Genomic DNA, 26,471 nt, shown 5'->3' with positions numbered 1-26,471 from the left:
TGAAGGATATGTTGATGGGGGAGATGAAGTAGGATTGGAGGAGGCTCGAGTAGAGCAGAAATATCAGCATGAACCAGTTGTCCAAAAGAAAATCCAAATAGCACAATTTGGTTAATATCACCTCTGATTTTTCTCGAGGTTTATTTACAATGGTGTCCTGTTGAGTAACCTTCAATTGCTGGAGACTCCAGGGAAATCTGGGAGAGTTGGCAACTCTATGTGGAATAATAGGGGACGGTGGGGGGTGGGGAACAGACCGACAACCCTCGAGTTAGGTACAAGGCACCTAAAAGTGTGCATCTCCTGACCAGATCCTGTCTGGAGTTCTGGGTTCTGGCTAGTAACAAGGCCCTGACCCTAACACAGGCCTGGCCCCAGGCAGCGTTGGGCACCCAGCAGTGGGGCCAGAAAGGCCACTCTCTGCTGCAGGCAAATAGCACAGTCATGTATCTGGCTGTGAGGTCTTGTGCTGGATTTGTCCAATAGGTCACAATCCTGACATCGTGCTCAATTCCGGAGTGGGAAACGGGAAGTGGCCATGGGAGGATGTTGGTTGCCAACTTCCTGGAGGTGGCCAATTATGAACCACGTCCCGGAGCCCCTTCCAATTAAGAACCGTGGTTGGCCCAGGGAACCGGGAGGCCCAATTGGAGGGCTGGCAGTGATGATAGACAGGCTGCCCCATTGGGAAAGGTGTCTGCCGTGTGTTAGGTAGGAGAACATGAGGATGCAGCAGGATGGAGGCAGCCTATGAAAACGCATACAATTGCAAAAGATAATGTGGCCACAACTGCCAGGCCATCATTGATGAAGGGGAACCCCTCCACGGGATGGGCTGCAGCAGCAGCAGTGACCCTCTGATCCCCATGGCTCTGGGATGGGGGGATTTCGAGGAGGTGTCGATGGTCCACCACCTGCAACTGAGTGGCCGGCTCCAGGCAGCTGCTCGGCTTTAGCCTCAGTGTGCGGCACATCCGCCATTTGGCAGATTCCAGCGACTGCACCAAATTGCCATATGTGGGCACTTAATTATCTACCCTTCCTTGCTCGGCAGGTATCCGGGGTCACATCTGCCTCTGGCAAGATTGTTCGGAGGTGGGATTGTGTCAAGGTCCTCCCCAATGTTATATTGCCCAACCTTTCTCCTGTTGCCAACTCCAAACCCATCTTGCAAGACAGTGAAATTACAGACCTTTGTGTCTGTTGTTCAAAAAGAGCCAAAGGATCTGCTGGGTCCTTGTGGAGGTTGAAATCCACTGACCACAGGGCACTGTGGCCTGTCCTCTGAGAGCCCCAGGCCCAAGGACAGGCCACATTATCTTTAAACACCCCGCACGCAACTTGTATTCACAGAGAAAACTCAGACTCCAGGTGCTGGTGACCCCTCCCTTCAGATCCACGCGATTGCAATGCCTGCACTTGTTATGGACACAGGAGCTCTGCCCCACCCCCTCCCGGGGTAGCTGGAAGCCCTGGGGTAACCTTTCCCCTCCTGTCAGTTGGGGAATTGAGCATCTCCAGGAGCAGAGAGAGGAGGGAAATTGCTTGCTGATGTGATCACACCAGATACAAATGTATATAGTAACTGGAGTCAGTGATGAGTAGCTGTACAGTATTATCAATCAGCTGATTCCAGTGTCAACATTCAGATAGTTTCCAGTATGAATAATTGGAGATTAAAGGTCTCTCTGATGATTATTTAACTTACTCTCCTGAAGCTGTGAAAGTTTAGTCCCGAGTTCAGTGAGTGAGCTTCTTGTCTCCTCAGACATTCCTGTAACTGAAAGAGGAAAACACTTTAGATCATGTGATACTGTTTCCCCAGAGATCATTATCACCTTCTCTCTAGATTTACTTTGAAAGCACAGTGGTACTCCTCAACACATTATCAATCATTATATAAAATTATAAAAACCTTCAGTTTAGCACACTTCAAACAATCAGAACAGGCAAAGAGAGAAAGACAGTCACTTTATGCGAATCTTTTCTAACCTAGAAGCAGAAATTTACAAGCATCTGCCAATCTACATGTTTTCTTCACCAGGTGCAATGATCTGCTGATGGATCTCAGGATATCCCTATGGTCAGTAACTAGACTGCAGCCTTAAAGGGACAGACCATTGAAACACAGAGCCATCTTTGCAGCAGAATACTACATTCTGCATTCTCAGTTACAGTGTTCCTGTAGTTATATCCAGAGTATGATCCGGCCTACCATAAACAATGTTACAGGTGGGGTGGGGGGGTGGGAGGGAGGGACGTCTCGCGACATATGAAGTGTCTCATGTGAAGCACATCACATTCTATGCGACCCTAGCACTAAAATCTGATTGGCTTTTGGGAAATTTGAGCCAATCAAAAATGCTTTCCCACTATCCACTTACTTCACTGTTTCATGACATCTCAGCCCCAGGACATCGCTGCAGGAGTTCCTCACGGGAACATCCATCTTCAGTCATTTCATCAAACTGACCTGACTTGGACATGCGTCATTATTTCCCTTGTTGGGAGTCAATATCCTGGAATTCCCTAATGAACCCCATAGTGGGAAAACCATTGCCACGGGAATTGCACAGTTCAAGGAGGAAGTCCACTCTCACCATCTCAGGACAGCTAGTCATGGTCAATAAGAGTGCTTGCTCAGCCACTGAGAGGGAAGTTCAGACTCAACCATGTTGTTATGGGACTTGACTCACATTTCGACCAGACTGGGTAAAGACAACAGGTTTCTATTTTTAAAGGACACTGGAGAATCAGTTTGGATTTTATGACAGTTTAACAGATTCATCAACACTTTTACTGATTCCAGATTTTAATTTCCAGATTGTTTTTGAACTGAGTTCAAATTCTCAAACTGTCACACTGGGATTTCAACTCACACTCTCTGGATTATTAATCAAGGCCTGTAGATTACTAGGTCAATCAGATAACCAATACACTCATGCATCTACTTGACCCAATCCTCAACCTGCATCTGTCCATAACAGAAAGTGCTGGAAATACCCAACTGGTCTGGCAGCATCTGTGCAGTTTGAAAGAGAGTTAACGTTTCAGGTTAGTGTTGGGATTTGAACCCATGTCCTCGGGGCATTAGCCTGGGCCTCTAGATTTCTCACTCAGTGACATTACCACTATGCCACCATCTCCCCTGTGACATGTGGCTCACCTCCTGACTGGCAAAGCCTCGACAGTACGTACAAGGCACAAATTGGGGGCATGAGAAAATATCAATGAAGAAGTTCAACACCATTTAGGGCAAAACTACAAAGCAGTTTAAACCATTTGGGCATCACCGCAGAAACATTGATCTCACCCCTACCGGTCAGAGAGTCATAGAGTTTTACAGCACAGAAACAGGCCCTTCAGCCCAACGCATCTGCACTGACCATCAATCACCCGACCAATCTGATCATACTTTCCAGCACTTGGCCTGTAGCCTTGTATGCTATGGCATTTCAAGTGCTCATCAAAATACTACTTAAATGTTGTGAGGGTTCCTGCTTCTACCTTGACAGAAATCTTTGTATCCTCATTGACTACAGGTGAGGTCCCAGAGGACTGGAGAATAGCCAATGTTGTTCCTTTGTTTAAGAAGGGTAGCAAGGATAATCCAGGAAATTATAGGCCAGCGAGCCTTACGTCAGTGGTAGGGAAATTATGAGAGAGGGCTCTTTGGGACATGATTTACTCCCATTTGGAAACAAATGAACTTATTAGCGAGAGGCAGCATGGTTTTGTGAAGGGGAGGTCATGTCTCACTAACTTGATTGAGTTTTTTGAGGAAGTGACAAAGGTGATTGATGAAGGAAGGGCAGTGGATGTTGTCTATATGGACTGCAGTAAAGCCTTTGACAAGGTCCCTCATGGCAGACTGGTACAAAAGGTGAAGTCACACGGGATCAGAGGTGAGCTGGCAAGATGGATACAGAACTGGCTCAGTCATAGAAGACAGAGGGTAGCAGTGGAAGGGTGCTTTTCTGAATGGAGGGCTGTGACTAGTGGTGTTCCGCAGGGATCAGTACCTTTGCTCTTTGTAGTATATATAAATGATTTGGAGGAAAATGTAGCTACTCTGATAAGTAAGTTTGCGGACGACACAAAGGTTGGTGGAGTTGCGGATAGTGATGAGGATTGTCAGAGGATACAGCAGGATATAGATCAGTTGGAGACTTGGGCGGAGAAATGGCAGATGGAGTTTAATCCGGACAAATGTGAGGTAATGCATTTAGGAAGATCTAATGCAGGTGGGAAGTATACAGTAAATGGCAGAACCCTTCGGAGTATTGACTGGCAGAGAGATCTGGGAGTACAGGTCCACAGGTCACTTGAAGTGGCAACGCAGGTAGATAAGGTAGTCAAAAAGGCATATGGCATGCTTGGCTTCATCGGTCGGGGCATAGAGTATAAAAATAGGCAAGTCATGCTGCAGCTGTACAGAACTTTAGTTAGGCCACACTTAGAATATTGCGTGCAATTCTGGTCGCCACACTACCATAAGGACGTTGAGGCTTTGGAGAGGGTACGGAAGAAGATTACCAGGATGTTGCCTGGTCTGGAGGGCATTAGCTATGAGGAGAGGTTGGATAAACTCATATTGTTTTCACTGAAACGATGGAGGTGGAGGGATGACATGATAGAGGTTTACAAAGTCATGAGTGGCATGGACAGAGTGGATAGTCAGAAGCTTTTTCCCAGGGTTGAAGAGTCAGTCACTCGGGGACATGGGTTTAAGGTGTGAGGGGTAAACTTTAGAGGGGATGTGTGAGGCAAATTTTTTACACAGAGGGTGGTGAGTACCTGGAACTTGCTGCCGGGGGAGGTGGTGGAAGCAGGTACGATAGCGAGGTATCTTGACAAATACATGAATAGGATGGGAATAGAGGGATTCGGTCGCCGGAAGTGCAGAAGGTTTTAGTTTAGGCAGGCATCAAGATCGGCGCAGGCTTGGAGGGCCGAATGGCCTGTTCCTGTGCTGTACTGTTCTTTGTTCCACCCCGTCAGGCAGTGTGTTCCAGATTCCAACCACGTTCTCAGTGAAAAAATCTTTCCACAAATCCCCTCTAAACCTCCTGCCTGTTACCTTAAATCTATGCTCCCTGGTTATTGACGCCCTCTGCTAAGGGAAAAAGTTACTTCCTATCTATCCTATCAATGCCCCTCACAATTTTGTATACCTCAGTCAGATCCTCCCTCAGCTTTCTCCCCTCCAAGGAAAACAACCCCAGCCTATCCAATCTCCCTTTATAGCTGAAATGCTCCAGCCCTGGCAACACCCTGGTGAATCTCCTTTGGACCCTCTCCAGTGCAATCACATCTTTCCTATAGTGTGGTGACCAGAACTGTACACAGTACGCCAGCTATACATAACCAGTGTTTTATACAGATCTAACATAACCTCCCTGCTCTTATATTCTATGCCTCGGCTAATAAAGGTAAGAATCCCATATGCCTTCCTGACCATCTTATCTCCCTGTGCTGCTGCCTTCAGTAATCTATGGACAAGCACTCCCAGGTCCCTCAGTACACTCGAGGGTCCTACCATCCATTGTATATTCCCTTGCCTTGTTAGTCCTCCCAAAATGCATCACCTCGCACTTCTCAGGATTAAATTCCATCTGCCACTTCTCCGCCCATCTTACCACCCATCTATTGTTCCATTACTGTTCCATTGCTGCAGTGTGTGCAGGGAGGGAGGGTGGGGGTGGTTGATGTCACAGAGCAGGGTAATGATGTCACACTGCAGGGAGGTGATGACACACAGTGGGGGTGATGATGTAACACAGCAAGACAGGTGGTATGAAATTGAAAAGGTCCAGCTCTGCTGGATTGCAGAAGCAGGGTCCGGGGGATTTATATTCCGTTCCAGGAGACGTGCCAAATTCTAAGCATAGGACACTGTGGGCTGGATGTAACTGTTCCACCTGCTATACATATGAGTCCCTTGAGATAGATTATAACAGCAAACTACACAGCATCGTATCAGTGCAGGATGGGTATTAGATATTAGTTCCAGCCACAAACCAAAACCCAGATTAGAATACAAAAGTTTTATTCAAGCACTTTTCAGCCAAACAGGATCATCTCCTTTATCAGATTAGGATTTCACACTCACCATTACTCTTCAACTGGGAAAGTTCCACTTTGAAGTCAGCCTCTGATGTCTTCATTTCACTGACGATCTGTGCAACTGAAAAAGATTCTCACACGTTAGCATAGACTGGATTTTCCTCCCCTGTCCCGAATGGAGAAAATCACATGATAAGGCTTTCCCACCCCAAAGTCAATTACCCCTCCCTTCCCAGCCCTGTAAGGATTCTGTGAGCCACTCCTTCCATGCCCATCACATGGAAATTAGAGAAGGTTTGGATGTGATATTTCAGCGACCAGAGCGAGTTCCAGTTCCCTATTGTTCATGGTTTAGTTGAGTTGGAATCTGGCAGAGAGCAGAATCACATAACGACTGAGGACTGAAAAGTAATGGTTTTACAAAGAGTGAAGTAGAATGTAAAAGATGTCAGCTAGACATAGAGAGGATGAATTCCTGGAGTGTATATGAGATGGATTTCTGCAGCAGTATGTTGAAGAACCAACTCGGGATCAGGCTATTTTAGATTTAGTATTATGTAATGAGAAAGGGCTAATTAATAACCCAGCTGTAAAGGAGCCATTAGGAAATAGTAACCATAATATGATTGAATTCTACATCAAGTTTGAAAGAGATATACTTCATTCTGAAACTAGGGTCTTAAATCTGAACTAAGGAAACAAAAACGGTATGAAGGGCAAGTTGGCTATGGTGGATTGGGAAAATACATTAAAAGATTTGATGCTAGACAGGCAATGGTTAGTATTTAAAGAAGTATTACACAGTTTACAACAAATATACATTTCTCGAAGATACAAACACACAGCAGGAAAGGTGAATTAATTGTGGCCATCAAAAGAAGTTAAAGATTGTATTAGGTCCAAGGAATTGGCATATAAGTTTGCCAGAAAATGTGATGAGCCCCCGAAGATTAGGAGCAATTTAGATTCTAACAAAGGAGGACCAAGAAACTGACAAAGAGAGAGAAAAGAGCTTATGAATGCAAGCTAGCTAGAAAATAAAGGTGTCTGTAAAGTTGTAAAGGAACTGAAAGTAATTAGTATTAATGAAGAGGTAGTATTTGAAAAATGTAATTGGATGGCAAGTCCCCGCTTCAGTTGCCTGGCTTCGCACGCTCCCACCCGCTGCTCCACAATGCCCGCCTCTCCCGACTGCTTGCTGCTCCATCCCAACATTCTCTCCTGCGCTCGACTGTTCGCCGTTCCCTCCCGCTGCTCACTCCCCACCTCGCCGCCCAGAGAAGCACAGGGGAGGGGGAGCGAGTGGGGTGCTAGCGGTGAAGTGGGAAATGAGTGGCGGGATGGAGCGGTGACCAGTCAAGAGCGGCGGAATGGAGCAGTCTCAAGCAGGTGGGCATGGGAGAGAACGGAGGGAGCGGGGAAGAGAAGCAGAGATTGAGGCGTCTTTCCAAAACTCACCCTGGAGGCTGACGTCCCTTTGCGTGATAACGTATTCACACGCATGCCCGCATTAGTACTGGCAAGCTGTCAAAGCTCAGGTGCATTCTGTATGTGTGCAAGGATGAATGCGTTCCACGCTGGTGTACAGTTCATAACACAGTGATGATGTTAGCACATGGTTGTGTTGTCAGAAGGCACTCAGAGATATATATACAATATAAATGAGAGGCATACAGGAGAAAATCAAGAAACAATACATTCATACAAGTCAATGATTAGACTCTCGTTGCTGACCTGTTTGCTGTTTTCAGCATCCTTTCACTGAAAGGACATTAAAATCAGAGAGAACTTTCAGTGGAGATTCACCAGGATGATGCCAGGGTTGGAAAGCTAATTAAGTGTAGAAACTTGAGATATTATTACTAATTCCACTGGAACAGGGAAAGCAAAGAAGAGATTTAATAGAGGTCTTTAAAATTATGAAGTGTCCTGATAAGGTGAATAAGGGAAAAGAAAATTTCTTTTCTTCAGGCTGGAGAGTCAGTGATGAGGTTTCGTCAATTTAAAATTGTCACTAAGACTGTGGGGAGTGAGGATAGAGTGAGGAGAGAATGAGGAGAAAGGGTAGGAGTGAGGGTAGGAGTGAGGGTAGGAGAGGTTTCTTTATGTTGTCGCAGAGGATGATTTGGCAAAGGGATTATTTCAGGCAGAGGCCACTGCTTCTTTTAAGAAAAAAATTGATACTCATTTTAAGCAGAGGAATATACAGGGATACAGAGGAAAAGGAGAACAGTGGATTAGTTCTGAATTGCTCTGGTAAAGATCCAACATGAGCGAAATGACCTCCATCCATTGCTTTGGTCTTTCCATTGAGTGTACACACTCCCTATCTCTGTCATCTCCTCCAGCCCTGCAGCCCTCTGAGATGCCTGCTCTCCTCCGATTCTGACATCTAGAGCATCCTCAATTTTAATTACTGCATCATTAGCAGCAGTGCCTTCAGCTGCCAAGGCCCGAAGCTCTGGAATTCTCTCCTAAAACCATTCCATCTCTCTACCTTTCTTTCGCCCTTTAAGTCATTCCTTTAGACCTATCTCTTTGACCAAGCTTTTTGTCATCTCCCCAAATATCACCTTATGTGGCTTGGTGTCCAATTTTCATTGATTACACTCCTGCAAAGTGCCCTGGAATGTTTCACGACATTAAAGGCACTCCACAAATGCAAGGTCTTGTTGTTGTTGTATATTCCCATGCCTTGTTTCTTCCTCTGAAAATGCAGTTCCCCAAACTTCTTTGCATCAAATCCCATTTGCCCGCATTGGTGAACCAGTTTGGTTTTCTGTGGTGCCATCCCATCCTTGAAAATTAATGCTTTCATCCTATTAACACTCATCCATGTTGCGACCTGACCTCAAATACAGAGGCCAATTTTAACTGGAGATTTGTCTGGGCTGGATGGGGGCACAGGATGAGAGGTGAGAGGGAAAATCCTGTGGGGAGCTCAGTGTAAGGCCCAGACATCTCAATTAAATAATTGAGGGCAGTCTCTGGTCCAAAACCGGCAGAACCGTTCTGATCTCCATATGACAAAAAGGATATCGAGGTACTGGAGAATGTGTGAGAAAGATTCATCGGGATTATACCGGAACTGGGAGGTTATTCCTTTCATGAAAGACTTAACAGGCTGGGGACCTTTGTTCCAGTAAAGAGAAATCTGAGGAATGACTCAGTAAAGAGCTTTAAAATAATGCAAGGGGAGGATAGGATAGACTTGGAGAAGATGCTTTCACTTGTGGGAGTCCAAAACTAGGAGCTATGAATAAGATTATCACTCATAAATCCAATAGGGAGTTTAGGAGAAAGTTCCATCCCTCTCCCTGGCAACTGTCTGAGACTGAACCAGACTGTTCACTACTTTGATGTCATATTTGACCCCAAGATGAGCTGCTGACCACATATCCACAGGATCACCAAGACCACCTATTTCTACATCTGTAACATCACCTGACTCCACCCCTGCCTCAGCTCATCTGCTGCTGAATCCCTCATCCTTGTCTTTGTTAGCTGTAGACTTGGCTCTTTCCACACTCTCCTGATCGGCCTCTCACCTTCCGCCCTCCATAAACAACTGCTCGTCTGGAACTCTGCTGCCTGTATTCTTACCCGCACCAGGTCCTGTTCACCTATCACCCCAGTCCTTGCTGACTGAGATTGGCTCCCAGTCAAGTAACTCCATTTAAAAATTCTCATCCGCATTTTGAAATCCCTGCATGGTCTCACCAATCCCTATCTCTGTAACCTCCTCTCTCCCTACAACCCTCCGAGTCTCTGCACCCCTCCAATTCTGGCCTCTGGTGCATCTCCTATTTCAGTTGCTCCACCATTGGCAGCTGTGCTTTCTGCTGTCTGGACCGTCAACTCTGGAATTCCCTCCCTAAATCTCTGTCTGTTTTCCTGTCTCTCCTCTGTTAAGATGCTCCTGAAAACCTTACACTTTCACCAAGATTTTGGTAATCATTCTATCATTTTACGTGGCTTGGTGTCAATTATGATTGATGATGCTCCTATGAAATGCCTTCAGACATGTTACTTTGTTCAAGGTGCTACAGAAATGCAAGTGTTGCTGCTGTTCTTTACTCAGAGAGAGGTTAGAATGTGGAGATCGTTACCACAGGGAGTAGTTGAGGTGAATACAATAGATGCATTTCATGTGAAGCTGGATAAGCAGATGCGGCAGAAATGAATTGAAGGATATGTTGATCGGGGGAGATGAAGTAGGATTGGAGGAGGCTCGAGTAGAGCAGAAATATCAGCATGAACCAGTTGTCCAAAAGAAAATTAAAATAGCACAATTTTGTTCATACCAGCTCTGATTTTTCTTGAGTGTTGTTTACAATGGTGTCCTGCTGATTAATATTCAATTGCTGGAGACTCCCGGGAAATCTGTGTGGGATAGTGGGGGAGGCAGGGGCACCCCGATATTGCTCGAGTGAGATAAAGCACATCTAAAGTGTGCATCTCCTGACCTGACCCTGTCTGGAGTTCTGGTTTCTGGTGATTAACAAGGCCCTGACCCCGACAAAGGCCTGGCCCCAGGCAGCGGTTGGCACCCAGCAGTGGGGTCAGAAAGGCCAGTCGCTGCTGCAGGCAGATAACTCAATCATGTATTTGGCTGTGAGGCCTTGTGCTGGATTTTTTCAATGGATCGCGATCCCAACATTGGGCACAATTCCGATTCAGGAACCGAGAAGTGGCCATGGTGGGATGTCAGGTGCAATCTTCCCGGGGAGGCCAATTAAGAAGCCACATCCCAGAGCCCCGTCCAATTAAGGGCAAAGAGTGGACCAGGAACCTAGTGACCCAGTCAGACGGCCAACTGTGATGTTAGGCTGGCAGCCCCACTGGGAGAGATGGGCAATATGGGTTAGGTAGAAGAACAAGAGGACGCAGCAAGATGGGAGCGTCCTGTGAAGAAATATACAGTTGTAAAAAAGAAATGTGGCCACAGCTGCCAAGCCATCATTGATGAAGGGGAACCCCTCCACAGGATGGCCTGCAGAAGCAGTAGCCCTCTGATCCCCGTGGCTCTGAGATCAGGGGATCTAGAGGAGGCGTCGATGGTACCCGGCCTGCAACCCGGTGGCTGCCTCTAGGCAGCTGCGCAGCTTCGGCCTCAGTGGGTGACCCAGATGCCATCAGGCAGACTGCACCAAACTGGCCCTTAGAGAGCAGTTATTTGAGTCTAATTAGTTCCCCACAGCTGCTGAGCAGGTAACCAGTCCCAGTCACATGCTGCCGAGCAAGATTGCTCGGAGGTTGGATCGCATCAAGGACTTCTCCTAACATTACATTCTTTAATTTTGCTCCAATCCCGAAACCTCGCCAGAGGACAGTGAAATTACAGACCCTTGTATCTGTTACCCACAAAGAGCCAAAGGATCTGCTGGGTCCTTGTGGAGGATGAAATCCACTGACCACAGGGCACTGTGGCCTGTCCTCTGAGAGCCCCAGGCCCAAGGACAGGCCACATTATCTTTAAACACCCCGCACACAACTTGTATTCACAGAGAAAACTCAGACTCCAGGTGCTGGTGACCCCTCCCTTCAGATCCACACGATTGCAATGCCTGCACTTGTTATAGACACCGGAGCTCTGCCCCACCCCCTCCCCCTCCTGGGGTAGCTGGAAACCCTGGGGTAACCTTTCCCCTCCTGTCAGTTGGGGAATTGAGCATCTCCAGGAGCAGAGAGAGGAGGGAAATTGCTTGCTGATGTGATCACACCAGATACAAATGTATATAGTAACTGGAGTCAGTGATGAGTAGCTGTACAGTATTATCAATCAGCTGATTCCAGTGTCAACATTCAGATAGTTTCCAGTATGAATAATTGGAGATTAAAGGTCTCTCTGATGATTATTTAACTTACTCTGCGGAAGTTGTGAAATTTTAGTCCCGAGTTCAGTGAGTGAGCTTCTTGTCTCCTCAGACATTCCTGTAACTGAAAGAGGAAAACACTTTAGATCATGTGATACTGTTTCTCCAGAGATCATTATCACCTCTCCAGGCTTACTTTGAAAGGGCAGTGATACTCCTCAACACATTATCAATCTTTATATAAAAGTATAAAAACCTTGTGTTCAGCACATGTATATCACACTTCAAACAATCAGAATAGGCAAAGAGAGAAAGACAGTTACTTTATGCTGATCTTTTCTATCCAGGAAGCAGACATTTACAAGCATCTGCCAATCTACATGTTCTCTTGACCAAGAGCAATGATCTGCTGATGGATCTCAGGATATCCCGATGGTCAGTAACTAGACTACAGCCTTAAAGGGACAGACCATTGAAACACAGAGCCACTTTTGCAGCAGAATATTACATGCCACATTATAAAGTTACAGTGTTCCTGTGGTTATATGATTTGATTTTTTTTTTGATTTAGAGCTACAGCACTGAAACAGGCCCTTCGGCCCACCGAGTCTGTGCCGACCATTAACCACCCATTTATACTAATGCTGCACCAATCCCATATTCCTACCATATCCTCACCTGTCCCTATATTCCCTTACCACCTACCTATACTAGGCGCAATTTATAATGGCCAATTTACCTATCAACCTGCAAGTCTTTTGGCTGTGGGAGGAAACCGGAGTACCCGGAGGAAACCCATGCAGACACAGGGAGAACGTGCAAACTCCGCACAGGCAGTACCCAGAACCGAACCCAGGTTGCTGGAGCTGTGAGGCTGTGGTGCTAACCACTGCGCCACTGTGCCACAGAGTATAGTCCATCCAACTGTGAGAAATGCTACAGGAGGCCAGCTAGTGACATGTTAAATGTCTCACATGAAGCCCATGACACTAAATGTGCCCCCATCATAAACTTCTGATTGGCTTTTGGAAAATTTGAGCCAATCAAAAATGTTTTCCCATTATCCACTTACTTCATTGTTTCATGACATCTCAGCCCCAGGATATCACTGCAGGAGTTCCTCACAGGAACATCCATCTTCAGTCAATTCATCAAACTGACCTGACTTGGACATACGTCATTGTTGCCTTGTTGGGAGTCAATATCCTGGAATTCCCAAATGAACCCCATAGTGGGAAAACAATTGCCACGGGAATTGCACAGTTCAAGGAGGAAGTCCACTCTCACCATCTCAGGACAGCTCGTCATGGTCAATAAGAGTGCTTGCTCAGCCACTGAGAGGGAAGTTCAGAGTCAACCATGTTGTTATGGGACTCGACTCACATATGGACCAGACTGGGTAAAGACAACAGGTTTCTATTTTTAAAGGACACTGGAGAACTAGTTTGGATTTTATGACAATTTAACTGATTCATCAACACTTTTACTGATTTTAGATTTCTATTTCCAGATTTTTTTTGAACTGAGTTCAAATTCTTAAACTATCACACTGGGATTTGAACTCACACTTCCTGGATTTTTAGTCAAGGTCGGTGGATTACTAGGTCAGTCAGATAACCACGACCCTCGTGAATTAGCTTGACCATTTTGGCAACTTGCATCGGATTTTATTTAGAGAAACAGCACTGAAACAGGCCCTTCGGCCCACCGAGTCTATGCCGACCAACAACCACCCATTTATATTAACCCGACAGTAATCCCATATTTCCTACCACCTACCTACACTGGGGGCAATTTACAATGGCCAATTTACCTATCGCCTGCAAGTCTTTGGCTGTGGGAGGAAACCGGAGCATCCGACGAAAACCCACGCGGTCACAGGGAGAACTTGCAAACTCCGCACAGGCAGTACCCAGAATTGAACCCAGGTCCCTGGAGCTGTGAGGCTGCGGTGCTTGCCACTGTGCCACTGTGCCGCCCTGTTGTTGTGTACTGCCTCTGTTTTGTTAAAAATATTTTTTGAGGATTCATTTTTGAAAGATTGAAGAAATGTTAAACTTTGGGGCTTTCAAAGAGGGTCATGTAAAGGCCATTTGACTTTGAGAAATAATGAGGAAAACAAGCCTTTCTGGGAAACCACCTGACTTCCAGCTCAATAAACGACAGAGAACTTTGGATATCTGGAGAAGCTGTTTACGATGAAGTGACAGGTCAAGATTGATGGAGATCAAATGTTTGACCTCCTGGTGTCAGTTTTGCTTTTAAATTGTTTTGAGTTAGGGTTGAACTGTAGAAAAAGGGAGAGAACTTCCAAGGAGAGAAGAGAATTCCCAAGGAAAGAGAGAAAACCACGATCCCTCTCAACTTTCCAGCACCTCTCACCTCTCACTTCTCACCTGAGAAGTCCACTGTGTCAATTAATATCGTCTCCTGTCTTTGAAGAAAAACTACAAATTAATTCACAATGCCACCTGAAAAGAACTGTTCTAAAAGATCGCAGTACTCGGAAGCCAGACTGTATGCCAGTTTTGGAACACAACATATATCATCTGCTGAATCTTCAACAATGAGCAAGTATTCAACCCAAGTGTTTTTTTTGTCCGTAATAGAGCTCAAAAAACAAAAATCCCTTCATTTTTCTCCTGTTAACTGATAAATGTGTATGTGTGAGTGTAAGGGGCTAAGGTAAAAAGGGAATTTTAATATTTTAATCTGTGTTTATGCATTACTTCATTACTGGTTGACTTGTGTCATGCAGGCCCCACCTGCCAAGAATGAGGCACATTAATTTTACAATAGGGACATTAAATTTCAAATTGTTGCTAGGGAGAAGAGAAGGCCTGTGACAAAGGGGTTGCCAGGCCCCCGGCTGGAAAGACATTTTTGCATATTAACAGACAGTGCACAGAACAAAGGAGCTACTCCCTGCTCAATACAGCCCACAAACAGAAAAGGCCAAACCAGTTAGTCACATGACTAACCTGCTTGGCAGCCTGGGGTTTTTTTCTGAATTGTACAGTTTTGAACTGAGCGTCAGTAGAAAGCTGTTTGCTCCTGGATTGGAAAGACCTCTCCTGGATGGCTCACCATAGCCTCTCCTGCTGTTCCCATCTCTTTCTCACAGAACTCCAAAACCCACTGAAGACACATGAACCCCAAGAGAGAAAAGTCTCCTACAGTGAACAAGGTTTAAGAAGAATACTGGGCTACAACGAAAAGAAACAACTACCTACAATCAAGGACTCCACAATGAACTCAAAGAACCGCAACTACAATGCTTCAGATATTGCCTCAAACCTTTCCACTTTACTTTCTCTTCCACTCTTCTCTGTCTCTATTTGCACTTGTGTGTATTGCATATGCATGCTAGCGTGGGCACATCGTGTATCCGTAGGCATTTACCGAATTAGAGTTTAAGTGTATTTTTTTTTATATTTAGAGATACAGCACTGAAACAGGCCCTTCAGCCAACTGAGTCTGTGCTGACCAACAACCACCCATTTTATACTAATCCTACATTAATCCCTACCATTCTCCTACCACCTACCTACACTAGGGGCAATTTACAATGGCCAATTTACCTATCAACCTGCAAGTCTTTGGCTGTGGGAGGAAACCAGTGCACCCGACAGAAACCCACGCGGTCACAGGGAGAACGTGCAAACTCCGCACAGGCAGTACCCAGAACCGAACCCAGGTTGCTGGAGCTGTGAGGCTGTGGTGCTAACCACTGCGCCTCTGTGCCACCAATTTTTAATAAATTTTAATAAATTTCAGTCTTTCTTCTTTAAACCTAAGAAAGCCTGTTTGTGCTGGTTTCTTTGCTTTATAATTGGAAAGCAGTGAACAAGGATTCACCACGGGGGAACTAAAAGCATGGTGTGTTAAAAACAAAACCCTGTAACAGTAAGACCAGGTGAAGGCTGAAAGGGAACCCTCTTCCTCTTTCTCACCTGTTCGTAACACTTGTGTTAGAATAAACAGATAATTTTGTTGTTTATTAAAGAAACCTGGTTGGTGTATTTTATTCTGGGATAAAAATAGAGTATATGATTGACCGTATCGGTAAGTGGTAAAAATGTAAATATATTGTGAACTGTGGAGAAGTGGAACTAGAATAAACAATGCACTCCTCCCGCCTCGGTTGTAACACTGTCCACAGCAGTATTGGTAGGAGTGACCATAGCACAGAACTTGTGGAGATCAATTCCTGTCTTCACACTGAAGGCACCCTCCATTTTGTCTTATGCACTATCACCGTGCTACGTGGGATCCAGTAGCTCAAAGCTGGCTATCCATGAGACGCTGTGGGCCATTAGCAGTTGTACATGTATCATAATCCAGCATAATCTGTAACCTCATGGCCCATCATATCCCTCATTCCTCTGTCACCAACCAGTCAGATGACCAACCTTCTTTCAGTGAGGAGTGTAGGACAGCATGTCAGGAGCAGTTTATGAGTAATGAAATGAGTAGCTGAATTTTATGGGCCCCTTAGGGATGGGAATAGAGGAGGGGGGTGCATAAAATTGCGTGAGACAGTGGGGGTTGGAGTGTCCGTCACCTTCCCATGGCTTCCAATTTAGTCCAGGGAGGGGAAGGCCAAGCACAGCCCCAGGATAATTAAGGCCTTTAAGTGACCAATTAATGTCCACGGCCTCTTTCTAGTCTCCACCTCAATTTAATAGAAAGTGGAAGTGCCCACTGCCATGGAGAGTTGGTGGTCTCATATTGGGGCTGGGGCATCCCTCCTTTGGGGCAACCTTTCCAGAGAGCCTGCCCGGCAACGATTGTCACCCCAATGAGAGACACATTCCCGACCTCCACATCCCATGTCGTCACTGGTGCATGCCTACATGACCCTAATGACCCTGACCCCACATATCTCTCTCGGGGGTCTCTGATGTCCTTGTTACTGCAGGAGGTCCTGCAATATAGGAAGTGGCCACTGCTCCCAGTGGTGTTACAGGTACTGCAGAGCTGCCAGTCATCCGATTGGCTGGCAGCTCTGGAGGCAGGGGCTCGTCCCTTAAAGGGATGGCGCCCCAGATGGTGGGCAGTTAACTGCCTGTCCACCGTGGAATTGCAATGGGGGCCCACCCAACTTTCAACACCCCCACTATGACCCTATCGCCACAACAACATTAAGCCTGAGGTGACAACCTGGTGAAGTTCAACACAGGACTACATGCATGCTAAACAGCAGAAACGCCATGCAAAAGACAGAGCTAAGCGATCCCACAACTAACGGATCAGGTCAAAGGTCTGCGGTTCCTTCATATTTAGTCATGAATGCTGGTGGACAATTCCCAAAGTAACTGAGTCGAGAGTCTCCAGAAATTGTGGTGGAACCCAACACATGATTACAAAATGCATGCCTGAAGCACTGACAATCATCTTTATCCTGAAGTAACAAATGGATGACCCCCTGAGGTCCCCCACTGTAATAGAAACATAGAAAATAGGAGCAGGAGTAGGCCATTTGGCCCTTCGAGCCTGCTCCACCATTCATTATGATCATGGCTGATCATCCAACTTAGTAGCCTGTTCCCGCTTTCACCCCATATCCTTTGATCCCTTTAGACCCAAGAGCTATTTCTAACTCCTTCTTGAAAACATTCAATGTTTTGGCCTTGACTGCTTTCTGTGGTAGCAAATTCCACAGGCTCACCACTCTCTGGGTGAAGTAATTTCTCCTCATCCCACTCCTGAAAGGTTTACCCCGTATCCTTAGACTATGACCCCTGGTTCTGGACTCCACCACCATCGGGAACATCCTTCCTGCATCTACCCTGTCCAGTCCTGTTAGAATTTTATAGGTTTCTATGAGATCCCCTCTCACTCTTCTGAACTCCAGCGAATATTATCCTAACCGAGTCAATCTCTCCTCATACGTCAGTCCCGCCATCTCAGGAATCAGTCTGGTAAACCTTCGTTGCACTCCCTCTGTAGCAAGAACATTTTTCCTCAGATACGGAGACCAAAACTGCACACAATATTCCAGGTGTGGCCTCACCAAGGCCCTGTATAATTGCAGCAAGACATCCCTGCTTCTGTACTCAAATCTTCTCACTATGAAGGCCAACATACCATTTGCCTTTTTTACCACCTGTTGCACCTGCATGCACCATCAGCAACTGGTGTACGAGAACACCCAGGCCTCGCTGCACATTCTCCTCTCTCAGTTTATAGCCGTTCAGATAATAATCTGCCTTCCTGTTTTTGCTACCAAAGTAGATAACCTCACATTTATCCACATTATACTGTATCTGCTATGCATTTGCCCTCTCACTCAACTTGTCCAAATCAACCTGAAGCCTCTCTGTATCCTCCTCACAACTAATCTTTCCACCCAGTTTGTGTCATCTGCAAATTTGGAAATATTACATTATTTTCCCTCATCTAAATCATTAATATATATTGTGAATAGCTGGGGTCCTCGCACCGATCCCTGCGGTACCACATTAGTCACTGCCTGTCATTCAGAAAATGATCTGTTTATTCCTACTCTTTGTTTCCTGTCTGCTAACCAATTTTCTATCCATCGCAATACACTAGCCCCAATCCCATGCGCTTGAATTTTACATGCTAATCTCTTATGTGGGACTTTGTCGAAAGCCTTCTGAAAGTTCAAATAAACCACATCCGCTGGCTCCCACTCTCATCAACTCTACTGTTACATCCTCGAAGAATTCTAGTAGATTTGTCAAGCATGATATCCGTTTCATAAATCCATGTTGACTCTATTCGATTCTACCACTTTTCTCCAAGTGCTCTGCTATAAAATCTTTGATAATGGACTCTAGAATTTTCCCCACTACCAACGTCAGGCTTTCTCTCTACCTCCCTTTTTAAATAGTGGGGTTACATTTGCTAACCTCCAATCTATAGGAACTGTTCCAGAGTCTATAGAATCTAGAAAGATGACCACCAATGCATCCACTATTTCGAGGGCCACTTCCTTACGTACTCTAGGATGTAGACTATCAGGCCCTGGGGATTTATCAGCCTTCAATCCAATCAATTTCCCCTACACCATTTCTCTACTAATACAGATTTCCTTCAGTTACTCCCTCTGACTAAACCCTGTTCCCCAACATTTCTGGTATGATATTTTTGTCCTCCTTTGTGAAGACATAACCAAAGTATGCATTTAGTTGGTCAGCCATTTCTTTGTTCCCCATAATAAATTCCCCTGTTTCTGACTGTAAGGGACCTACATTTGTCTTCACCAATCTTTTTCTCTTCACATACCTCTCGAAACCTTTACAGTCAGTTTTTATGTTTCCCACAAGCTTACTCTCGTACTCTATTCTCCCCTCCTTAATCAATCCCTTGGTCCTCCTTTGCTGAATTCTAAACTGCTCCCAATCCTCAGTTCTGTTGTTTTCTCTGGTGGATTTGTATGCCTCTTTCCTGGATCTCTAATTTCCCTTGTAATCCATAGTTTGGCTACTTTTCCCGTTTTACTTTTGCGCCAGACAGGAATAAACCATTGTTGCAGTTCATCCATGCACTCTTTGAATCTTTGCCATTGCCTATCTACCATCATCCCTTTAAGTAACGTTTCCTAATCCATCATAGCCAACTCGCACCTCAAACCTTCGTAGTTTCCTTTATGAAGTTTCAGGACCCTAGTCTTAGAATCAACTATGTCACTCTCCATCTTGATGAAGAATTCTATCATATTATGATCGCTCATCCCCAAGGGGTCACCCCCAAGGGATAATAGATGCCAGTCTTCACTAATTCGAAACTCTCCACCTGATATCAAGAAACAGCTAGAAAAGCAAAGGCTACAGGCCCTGACAATGTATCAGCTGTAGTGTGTTGTGGTTCTTTCTATGTTTCAAACACAAACTTGCCAATCACTCAAGTAGGTGAGCGATACTTTTTATTCAAAGATTAGAGTAGTATATACACATTGCTGGAGAGCTCTTTCTAGTATGTCTTTCTTGGTCAACTAACATATTCCAACTACTGTGCCTATGACAGACGACATCATATCCTGTCTGATGATGTCTACAGATTATGGACGTACCCACTTAAAGTCATGATACAACATAGTGCTGGAGACCTGCTCTCCTACCTGTGCCCCTAGCCAAGCTTTGCCTGTACAGCTACAACACTGGTATCAACCTGACAATGTGAAAAATTGTCCAGGTATGTCAGAAGTGGGGATGTTTGCTGATGATTGCAGTGCTCAGGTCCATTCACATTCCTCATCACAAAATGATGCCATGTCTGCATGCAGCAAGACTTCAATAACATCCAGGCTTGAACTGACAAGTGGCAAGTAATATTTGTGTCACACAAATGCCAGTTACTGACCGAGAGAGAGAATGTAATCACCTCCATTTGAAATTCAATGGGATTGCTCTTGCCAAATCCTTCACCATCAACATCCTGGGGGTCACCATTGATCAGAAACTTAACTGAACCATCCACATAAAGGCTGTGGCTACTTGAGCAGGTCAGAGGCTGCATATTCTGTGGCACGTGCCTCACCTCCTCACTAGTCAAAGCCTCTGCACTACCTACAAGGCACAAGTCTGGAGTGTGACACAACAACAACAAAGAAGCTCAACACCAACACTAGGGGCGGCACAGTGGCGCAGTGGTTAGCACCGCAGCCTCACAGCTCCAGCGACCCGGGTTCAATTCTGAGTACTGCCTGTGTGGAGTTTGCAAGTTCTTCCTGTGTCTGCGTGGGTTTTCTCCGGGTGCTCCGGTTTCCTCCCACAAGCCAAAGACTTGCAGGTTGCTAGGTAAATTGGCCATTATAAATTGCCCCTAGTATAGGTAGGTGGTAGGGAAATATAGGGACAGGTGGGGATGTGGTAGGGAACATGGGATTAGTGTAGGATTAGTACAAATGGGTGGTTGATGGTCAGCACAGACTCGATGGGCCGAAGGGCCTGTTTCAGTGCTGTATGTCTAAACTAAACTAAACCATTTAGGGCAAAACTTCAAAGCGGTTCAACCACTTGGGCATCACCGCAGAAACATCGATCTCACCCCAACCAGTGTTCCATTGCTGTAGTGTGTGCAGGGAGGGAGGGTAGGGGTGGTGATGTCACCGAGCAGGGTAATGATGTCACACTGCAGGGAGGTGATGACACACAGTGGGGGGTGATGCTGTAACACAGCAAGACAGGTGGTATGAAACTTAAAAGGCCCAGCTCTCCTGGATTGCTGAAGCAGGGTCCGGGGGATTTATAATAAAAACAGAAAGCGCGGGAAATAGCAGGTCTGGCAGTATCTGTGGAGAGAGAAAAGGAGTTAACGTTTCTGGTTGATGACCTTCCATCAGACCTTTCATTTCAGATTTCCAGCATCTGCTTTTATTCCAGGAGCTGATGTTCCGTTCCAGGAGACTTGCCAAATTCTAAGCAGAGGACACTGTGGGCTGGATGAAACTGTTCCACCTGCCATAGGTTTGACTCCTCTGAGATAGATTATAACAACAAACTACTTAACATTGTATCAGTACAGGATGGGTATTAGAATTTAGCTCCAATCACAAACCAAACCCCAAATCAAAATACAGAAGTTTTATTCAAGTGACTTTCACCCAAACAGGACCGTCTCCTTTATCAGATTGGGATTTCACACTCACCATTACTCTTCAACTGGGAAAGTTCCACCTTGAAATCTGTGACTGTCGTTTTCATTTCACTGAGCATCTGAGCAACTGAAAAGGAAACAAGGATTTGACTCTCGCACATTAGCATAGACTGGATTTGCCTCCCCTGTCTCGAATGGACAATATCACATGTTAAGGTAACCTTTGTTTTCCCAGCCAAAGTGAAGTTCCCCTTCCCTCCCCTCCCACCCCTGCAAGGATTGTTGTGAGCCCCCCCTCCCACACCCATCGCATGGAAATTAGAGAAGGATTGGACGTGTTATTTCAGGGACCAGAGCTGGGTCCAGGAACCCTTTTGTTCTTTGTTTAGTTGAGTTGGAATCTGGCAGAGAAGAGAATCACATAACGACTGAAAACTGAAAAGTAGTGGCTTTACAACGAGTGAAGTAGAATGTAAAAGATGTCAGGTCGACATGGAGAGGTTAGTGAAATGGGCAGACAGGAGGCAGATGCAATTTTATGTGGAGAGGTGTGAGATGAGAGGTGAGGGAGAGAAATCATGAAATTATAAACCAGTTAGTCTAACATCTGTTGAAGGGAAGTTATTGGAATTTAGAATTAAGGACAGCATGACAGAGAAATTACAGAAATTTGAGCTGATTACAGTGAGCCAACATCAATTTGAAAAGAGTAGATCATATCCGATAAACTGAAGTGAATTTTTTGAGGAAGAAAGTGGAGTAGTCGTCAGGAGAATATCTATGAATGTAATTTATATGGAATTACAGAAGGCATTCAATAAGGTTTCACATAAGAGACTGCTAGCTAAATTTAAAGCTAATGGAATTTAAAGCTAATTATTGACCTGGTTCAAAGATTGGTTGGGTGTTACAAGACAGAGAGAAAGGATGATGGACATGAACACAAATTGGATGGAAGTGACCAGTGTTGTCTTATAAAGATCTGTCCTGGAGTCTCAATTAGTCAATTATTTAAAATGAATTAGATGGAGAGCCATATATCCAAGTTTGCTGATCATACTAAGATTGGTGGTACAGTAAGTGGTGTAGGTGGGAGCATAAAATTTCAAAGGTACATTGATCGATTAAGTGAGTGGGCAAAACTGTGCAGATGGATTTCAATGCAGGTAAGTATGAGGTCATCAATTTTGGACCAAAGTGTGGAACTCTCTCCCACATCAAGTAGCAAATGCTAGCTCATTTTTCTTTTATTTCTTACATTGGAGTTTGATAGATTTTTGCTAGCTGGGGTATTAATGGATCAAGGGAGGTGGTGGCACAGTGATAACATCCTTTAACTAGTAATCTAGAGGCCTAGGATGATGCTTTGGGGACACGGGTTCAAATTCCACCATGGCAGCTGGTGACATTCAAATTCAGTCAATTACTAAAAATCTGGAATTGAAAGCTGGTCTCAGTAATGGTGCCGTGAAGCTATCATTGATTGACATAAAAACCCGTCTAGTTCATTAATGCCCTTAGGGAAGGAAAGCTACAATCCCTTAATGGCCATGAGACATATAATGAAAGGCATACATGAGAAAAATCAAAAAGCTATGCATTCATACAAGTCAATGGCTATAATTTGCTGTTTTCAGCATCCTATTATTGAAAGGACATTAAAGCCAGAGAGAGCTTTCAATGTAGATTCACCAGGATGATGCCAGGGTGTTGGGAAGTTACATGGGAAGTGTAGGAGCTTGAGTTACTAGGACTATTTCCACTGGAACAGAAAAAGCAAAGAGGAGATTTAATAGAGGTCTTCAAAATCATGAAGAGTCCTGATCAGGTGAATAGGGAAAGAACGTTTCTTCAGGCTGGAGAGTCAGTGATGAGGTATCATCAATTTAAAATTGTCACTAAAACAGTGGGGAGTGCGAATTGAGTGAGGAGGGAGTGAGGAGCAAGTTAGGTAAGTGCGGAGGGAGAGTAGGAGAGGTTTCTTTATGCAGAGTGCTACAGCAGGGGATGATTTGGCACAGTTCAGGCAGAGGCCACTGCATCTTTTAACAGAAAAATTGATACTCATTTTAAGCAGAGTGATATACAGGGCTATAGAGGAAGTGGAGAACAGTGGATTAGTTCTGAATTGCTCTGGCAAAGAACCAACATGAGCGAAATGACCTGCTTCTGTTGCTTTGGTCTTTCCCTATCTCTCCCTATCTCTGTCATTTTCTCCAGCCCTGCAGCCCTCTAAGATATCTGCTCTCTTCCAATTCTTACCTCAGAACATCCTCAATTTTAATTACTCCACCATTGGTGGCAGTGCCTTCAGCTGCTAAGGTCCTAAGCGCTGGGATTCCCTCCCAAAACCATTCCACCTCTCTACCTTTCTTTCTTCCTTTGTCATTCCTTTAAGCAGGCATTAAAGAACTGAAAATCACCCCCTCCAAAGTGTAATTCCAATTCGATGTTAGATTAGCGAGTTTATCCTCATAATGTGGGATTGCTAACTGACCTGCTCTGATAATCTCAGCTAGATTCACCGAAAGAGTTATCCGGAGGTGTTTAACATGAAGGAGTACATACATGGCTTTGGGGGTGGATGGGTGGGTGGGACTGGTAAAAAGTGGGAAATTGATAGTGAGTTGGGAATCCAGCCCCAACCTGCCAACTTCCACATTTCACTCCAATGTGTTCGGCTACATCTTCACAACCCCTTCAGTTAGAGCTATAGTTACTCAGACTTTTGACTTTAAAATTGGGTCAATGGCCTTCGTGAAACTTTCCAGTAAAAGCGAGGCGAGAACCCAGCAGCAACTGTCAATCCATTTCAGGGATATATAGTGATAAATATTCAGCATTCAAAGCTGTTTTCTTCCCTGCTCATGCAATGTCAGGGACGTCATTATTAATGCAAGGTTGCACCAGTCAACTAATGTCACAAGCACAAGCAATGGTTGCTATACCTAACAACACTACCGCCCCTACCAATGCCACTGACGCAAAGCAGTACTGCCAACAACTATCAGCTCTTGAACAACCTGCCACTGGACCCCATCAGTTCATGTCATCAAACATGTTAAAAAGAAACTTGTCGCCAGCACACAAGAATGGGCAAAATGGGAAATTGATGCAACAGAATAATGTTTATGTGATCTAAGAAACTTAACATAACATTTTCTCATACACCTATGTACACCCTTGTTAAATTACAAAGCCTTACGCATCCTTTTCCTACTACTCCATGGTACAACCCATGTGGCTTGAGTAAAGTTAATGCCAGGCTGCTCAGATACCTACTCTGACTGTTGAGATGCTCTACATCGATGTCTTCTGTCTTTTGGAGCCCTTGAGGACTGCACCAAAGGCTGCTCCACCTGTACCTCTGAAGGGGAAACTTGGCCATTAGGAGACGAGGCAGCATGTGGACTGCTGACTGAGGTGGGGTCGAGGGGGTGGGGGAGGGGTGGCACGGTAACGGGTGAGAAGTGGAAGCGCGTTGAGCGGAGTCCAACTTCCATGTCCCCTTTCACCATCATCCCTTATATAGCCCAGCCGCATTTCACTGCTACATTATTAATACATGCTAATTTCTGCATATCTCTGAATTAAATTTGTTAACTATCATTGTAGAATTCAGGACAATAAGTTTAATAGTTTAAAATATTACAAAACTTACAGGATGCAATTGTAGTGGCAAGAATCACGATTGTCAGCAGGATGGAGAAACCCAGGACAATGTAAATGACCAGAGGTGACCATTTTCCTCGGACAGGTTCTGCTGATCGGACAGCACGTTCTGTAAGGCGCAAGAGAAAGTCATCAATGAAAAGATTAGAGGGAACCGTCTGGTGAAAAAGACTCCAAACCCTTTCTCATTCGGTCCTGGAGAAGAGGCAAAGGAGCCGAGTGTTGTTGTCAACACAGGAATATTTTCAACTTTGCACAGTTGTGCCAATCGAAGACACATTTCTTCAATTCAAGAACATTCATGAACAGCAGGTTAAATATATAAACTCAGCAGGAAATTGAAATGAAGCAAGTTTTGGACAGTTACAAATTTACAAATATCATTTACTCAGGCAATCTGCAAGGTACAAGGAATAAAGACCATTTGTCCATTTCACAGCTCTGTCCTCATCATTTCTTCAGCATTTCACCAACCCTCATCCAGCATCTTTACTACAAAATCTTCCTCTCAGATTCCAGTGTGAGCCAGTAACACCGTCAGTTGAAAGGAGAGTCACGGCATTCTTCTGACCCCACTGTTTTATTTCACTGTTTGTTAACAATGCCATCAATTAAAGGGATGGTCACAAGGGCTTCTGACCCCAATGTTCAGCTTTAAAATCCATCAGTTCTTCTGAAGAAATTGAATTTCCTAACAACATGTTCTCTCAACTAATAGGAAAGGACCTATTTGCTGTTGTGAATTGATTTGATGGTAAATAAATACTAGTTAATTAACTCAAACTGAATAACCTGTACAGTAATGATCAGATAATGAGTGTTATCTACCCGGCTTCGACTCTTTCTTTTTTCCTCTCTCTTTTCTGAATTGATCACGATGAAATTCATTGACATTTTGATAAATGTCAGCTAGCTCCATGTTATCAGCTGGAAAAACTTCTTGTCTTGAATGAGAGAAATGTGACTTTTTTCTCAGTTCCTCTTCCTGCAATTCTAGTGTTTCTCTGAAAAGCCACAATTATAGATTGTGTGTGATGGACACCAAGATGTTTTCGCACTGCTGAATTTGCGATATACTCTCAATGACCTGAATGTCCCTTGGATAATCGGTTGCAGCCTTTTTTTGAATAGCTTAATTTACCTGCACTCACATTTTCACAGAATTCTGTATTTGAATCTCCAGGTCTTTCTGTTCATCCACAACATTTCAGCATCTTTCCATTGAGTGTTTACTGCCATTCTGTTGATTGTGTACTCCCATTCCATTAAATGCTTACTTGAATTCCATTGAGTGTGTACTCCCATTCCATGAAGTGTGTGCTGCCATTCCATTCAGTGTGTTCCTCCACT

General features: G+C 44.8%; 1 protein-coding gene across 1 annotated transcript in view; it reads right to left on the bottom strand.

Moving 5' to 3' along the window:
* Positions 1 to 26,094, bottom strand: part of LOC137355538 (CD209 antigen-like protein C) — a 51,305-nt gene extending 25,211 nt beyond the window's left edge. The window contains exons 1-6 of the mRNA XM_068020782.1: positions 25,950 to 26,094; positions 25,111 to 25,230; positions 21,502 to 21,576; positions 11,935 to 12,006; positions 6,113 to 6,187; positions 1,709 to 1,780 (exon numbers count right to left, since the gene is read on the bottom strand). Coding sequence (XP_067876883.1) covers positions 1,709 to 1,780; positions 6,113 to 6,187; positions 11,935 to 12,006; positions 21,502 to 21,576; positions 25,111 to 25,230; positions 25,950 to 26,040 — 505 coding nt within the window. The 5' untranslated portion in view covers positions 26,041 to 26,094. The remainder of the gene's footprint in view (positions 1 to 1,708; positions 1,781 to 6,112; positions 6,188 to 11,934; positions 12,007 to 21,501; positions 21,577 to 25,110; positions 25,231 to 25,949) is intronic.
* Between the last annotated feature and the right edge of the window lie 377 nt (positions 26,095 to 26,471).

This window comes from Heterodontus francisci, chromosome 43, assembly GCF_036365525.1.
Source record: "Heterodontus francisci isolate sHetFra1 chromosome 43, sHetFra1.hap1, whole genome shotgun sequence".
NCBI classification, from domain to species: Eukaryota; Metazoa; Chordata; class Chondrichthyes; order Heterodontiformes; family Heterodontidae; genus Heterodontus; species Heterodontus francisci.
This window is presented reverse-complemented; position numbering and strand designations above follow the sequence as displayed.